The 5,120-nt window shown below is 30.5% G+C and overlaps 1 protein-coding gene across 1 annotated transcript; it reads right to left on the minus strand.

Annotated features, from left to right (window-relative positions):
• Positions 1-3,325: 3,325 nt before the first annotated feature.
• On the minus strand, positions 3,326-5,120 carry LOC132738115 (F-box and leucine-rich repeat protein 13-like; the record flags this gene model as incomplete). Its single annotated transcript, XM_060725542.1, is given in 3 exon segments — positions 3,326-3,422; positions 4,288-4,391; positions 5,030-5,120. Coding segments are annotated over 3 exon segments (279 nt in total), but the record flags the coding sequence as incomplete, so codon positions are not given.

Here is a 5,120-nt window from a genome sequence, read left to right on the forward strand (position 1 = left end):
AATTATGGTTTAAGCATTAATAGTTACCTCTAAAATATGTAATTGATGACTTTGCTTTGAATTAAATATGACTCACAGGTTAAAACATTACAAATATTATCAAAATTTGAGCCGCGTCATGACAAAACCAGCATAATGGGTTTGCGACCAGCATGGATCCAGACCAGCCTAAGCATCCACGTAGTCTGATCAGGATCCATGCTGTTCGCTTACAAACCCTATTACAAGTAGAGAAACTGATAGCGAACAGCATGGATCCTGATCAGACTGTGTGGATGCGCAGGCTGGTCTGGATCCATGCTGGTCGCAAACCCATTATGTTGGTTTTGTCATGGCGCGGCTCAAATAAATAAAGTAGAAGTTCCAGCTCCATGACTAAAAGACAAATACATGTAAATCATTTTGTTCAATCCAGTGCTTAGATGTGCTGAGTGTAAAGATCAGTTGATTGCTTTTAATCAACATTATTTCATTTCCATTTTGAATAAAATCTCAAATTCATACTTTTCTATATAAATGAAATTATACTATATAGAAATATTAGTTTTCATTTTTTCTTTGATTAATATGTAATAATTACCTGTATGCAAAAATATAAAGGAATCAAATTGTGGCTGCTTCTGCACTAACAAGAATATCTGGGGAATCTGTTTCAATGTCACTTAGCAGAATAATTTTTAATTTGTTTCTTATTTATTTGTGATAATACTTTTAGGAAGATGAGACATTGGACGAAATACAATTTTTTCATACACAATAACATAGTCAAACAAGCCAAATATTCTTGTCCAGTGCAAGATTGATATAACAATTCTGACGGTTCTGTACTTATATAATACATGTTTTTGTATAGTATAATGTCAAATATATCAATAAAAATATAATGAATGTAAAGATCTGTGAGAAAAAGTAATTTTCAAATAAATGAAGCTAGCTCCGCCCATATGACTCACTGTTAGCCAATCATGAATGTTGTCTTAATGACCATCATGGTAACCTAATTTTCATCAACACAAATCCGGGGTAAAATCGGTCCCTTAATGAATGTTTAAAATGTACTTAATGACAATTGATTTTCATATCAATTTAGCCTGAATCGATGCTATGGTGTATAGGCCTACCACAATCACTTAAGACTAGCGGTCAAAGAGCTAAACATAAAACCTTTAAATTTAGCACACAAAAAAACATTCCTAAGCATGATAAAACAATCAAATACAAATGTAATATGATTTTGTAATTTATATAAAGTTTTTACATCAATATCTTTACAATGCTGATGTAATCATATAAATTATGAAAGGGGAAATATTTGTAGTAAATTCTCGCAAAAAGTGAGATTTTATGTGATCTGTGACTTAAGCCAACATCAAATCATAGATTTTATATGTTTTTATTGGAATATCAGTTAAATTTTCTTTTGTTTCTGCTGCCAAACAGTAAATATATAAATGCCACAAACACGCAATTACCATTGCTGTTGCAATATTCTCATATTTTTCACTGAGCATCTATCAATAAACAAGTCTGTCTCAATATAAATTTCTTACAATCAAAAACATAATATACTGTAAACCTTCAGATTAAAGGCTGAAATATCAAAATCATAAGCATTTTATTCTGTACGCATAAAGCAAGTTTCAAATTTTCATACATTTTTTACAAAGAAAAAACAACTTAAATTACCTAACGATACTTTTAAAATGAAAAAAAAAACACATGTTTTAAGTAAAACCTATTATTTCAATGTAATTCTTTCATTTTTTTTTTCTTCTTAAAACCCTTTGCCTTTCTGAACTCATTTGAGACAGTGGGAAATATAGCTGAAGAAAAAAATTTATGTCATGGTTGCCTTGGATTGCAATAACAGTTTAATATTCGACTTCTTTGTCAATGATTAATTCAAAATGCCACTAAATTTTAAGAATGAGCAAGTTTAAATTTTTTCTAATTGCATGCCACTGTTGCCAAAATAATTTGGGCAGTAGTCACCTCCCTTGATGCCCCTGACCCAAAGCCACTGCAATAACTGAAACACAAACTGCCAATTACTCAAAAGAATATATCCAAATAGTTCTGTATTAAAAGTGCCCATGAAAATATTTTCAGCCTTTAAACTTTATATATAGCACAGCTAAGATATAACAGACCCCTGTATTATAATAACTAAAACTTGTGCATGAGTTACCTACCCTGTTCAATGGACTCTGTACAGATTTATATTCAATATTTAAATTTAATATCAATGTATAAGAATGTTTAAGAAAAATCATAAATAAAACAAAAGCACAGAAACATTTTCATCGAAATTTCATACTATTGTTAAATGTAGCAATATTTCATGACAATTTTTTTAAAGAAAATTCTTTAAATTAACTTTAAAGCAGCATGCCTCAAGATTCATACTAATTAAGTTTCCTGAAAATTTAAAAAATGTATTTAAATGTAAATATTGAGAAGAGAACGAAGAAAGTAATTTACACATTGCTAATAGCACTTACAATCCATATAAAATACTGCAAAGAGGCCAAAATATGCAAAAAAAATAGCCCTTACTGCATTAGTTACGCAGTAGAAATATGATGATAAATACTGCAAAATCAGTCATTAATCACACATAACATGTAAATTATTACCTGAATTTTGAATCATTTACTTTTCTTAAAAGCTTTGTACATGTACATTTTTCTAAAGTTTGATTTTCTAGAAATATTTTGACTCATCTTGAGACAATTGCAGCTTTGAAGAAATTAATGAATTAAAAGTAACATAACACCAGATTTTCACTCATCTGATGCTGTGCAGCTTCAAGATGAGAGGGAAAGTATGTTGGTGCGAAATCATTACCTATTGGTATACATTTTGAATTATCAAGATATATTGAAATTTAAGATAGAAGACATGCAAATAATATAATTAAACATACTGATATACATGTATAATCATACTATATACTTTTGTATAACACCTCATGCTGATTCATGCATTCTGTGCAGATAGCATCTACATATTTCTAATTAAAGATTTAAGTCAACCATGCAATTCATGCAATAATGAGGGGGGAAAAAAACACCCAAATTATACAACTGAATAGTTTGATTTTGAAGTAAACAACTTAATATATATATAAATACAGGTTCAACTCTGCATCTTATTTTACCATAATATTCACAAATATTTCTTTCTCTTTTTCAATCAATTAGGGGAATGAGTCTGAATTTACAATATGATGTCATCTACAGTGAGCACTTCATACTCTAACCATTTATATAATTTGTTAAAAAGCTTATATAAGAATTTCAGTTTCTTGAATTTCTTTACTTACCAACATACTCTCATCATCTAGGTTGAAGATAAACTCCAAGTTGCTCTCAGACACAATTCTGTTTACCGGCCTCATAAATTTTGCCACAAAAAGGTCCCTGAAACATTATTACAGAACATCAGCACAGAGAGCAATGGCAGGTAAAATCATTATTAAGAAAATAGTTCTCAAACAGCTTCATCTTCTCTGCAGCTATATGAAAAATATTCTGATTCAGACTTTGTCTCATATTTTTCTAGAGGCATTGCACTAAGTATCTTGCGACCTCATGAGTATCAAATATAGTAAGTTAATATACTCAACTCAGGAGAAATGCATACAAATATTTGTTATTAAACTTAAATCATTACTACAGTATTATTATTATAATTATTATAATGTGGTAATGTAAGAGATTGAGTTGTAAATTTGCGAATCATATTAAATGCAATGTGCAATAAAACATGTTAAATGCAATGCAATACATATTTAGGAATGGTGAAACATATTAGTTACTTCCTAATAATTTTAGACTAATAAGGCTTTTATTCTTATCCTGTTGAAGATTCATACACTCCTATCCTACATGCTGCTGGTTTAAATAAGAATTTGCTACCATAGTATTTCAGGAATAAATGATCTTTCATACATGTATTAACACCCCTGTCCCTGGGGTAATATGAGGAATAGCTACGGAAATGACGTTCTTCCTTTCTGTCTGTCCATGCACTGCTAGATTAATATGATACCTAAAATAAGGGACATAATTATGTCAAACAGCAGTGCATGCAGAGGCATTAGTGGGATTCTCAATCTGACATTCCCAACAGTGCTGTCTAAGCCTTCATATCGGGTTTGATAATCCTTAATGTCAAAGTCCCTACTTCTTCAAGGGTGGGGTAACTGGTGTGACAACTTAGCTCGGACTGCATCAGTGCATGGTTCATTAAGAGTTAGTGATATACATGTATCATGTAAATTACCATTCCAATTCATCTGTTCCATGTTCTAAAAGGTATTTTAAGTTGTCAATGATAAACTGGTGGGGGTCATCTGGACACATCACAGCTAGACCTGTTATCAATGCCTGTAAAACATGAAAAAAACAATATTTAGTTTAGAATGCAGTAAAATGGACATTATTCTTGAAATCCTGTGACAATTAAAAGAAATAACTTTGACAAATTATAAAAACCAAATTATAAGGAAGCACAATAGTCTCAATATTTCGACTGCAAGACCGACTGATTTTATAATCTGATATTACATAGATGCGAAGGGCAACCATTGTCTATAATAAAATGCCCTAAAGCGCACAATTTGTAGGGCTAGATTAAGCACACTTAAGTAATAGACAGGTAAAATAGTTTAAAACTTTACTTGTTTGATTGCAAATGTTAACTTTCAAACAACACTGAATGAAACAAAAATGACATGTACTCTTCTTTTCAACTGAAATACCAATGACAATGTCTTGCAAACTTGTACATGTATGTTTCTTGCTTAAATTTTCATCAATCAATGATGCAACGAAAAACTAATGCAGATGATTTGATGAATTCATAGACAACCTTCAAAGTAAATTCATAAATAACAAATATCAGCATTTAACGCAAACCTCAATTCAAATTATTTAAACAATCACCTCAATACAAAAATCAGTTTGAAAAAAAAGTGAATTTGTTTGTTAGCCTCTATAAAATAAACGTTTTTTGTTCATTTTACCTCGTAAACATCTGGGAGTTTGTTTGATCTCAAGTATTTTTTAAGGGCTGGATCAAGCCCTTTCATAGAAGCTGCCATTATCTTGTTAGTG

This window comes from Ruditapes philippinarum, unplaced genomic scaffold (assembly GCF_026571515.1).
Source record: "Ruditapes philippinarum isolate M1 unplaced genomic scaffold, ASM2657151v2 ctg27615_1_1_1_1, whole genome shotgun sequence".
Classification (NCBI taxonomy): Eukaryota; Metazoa; Mollusca; class Bivalvia; order Venerida; family Veneridae; genus Ruditapes; species Ruditapes philippinarum.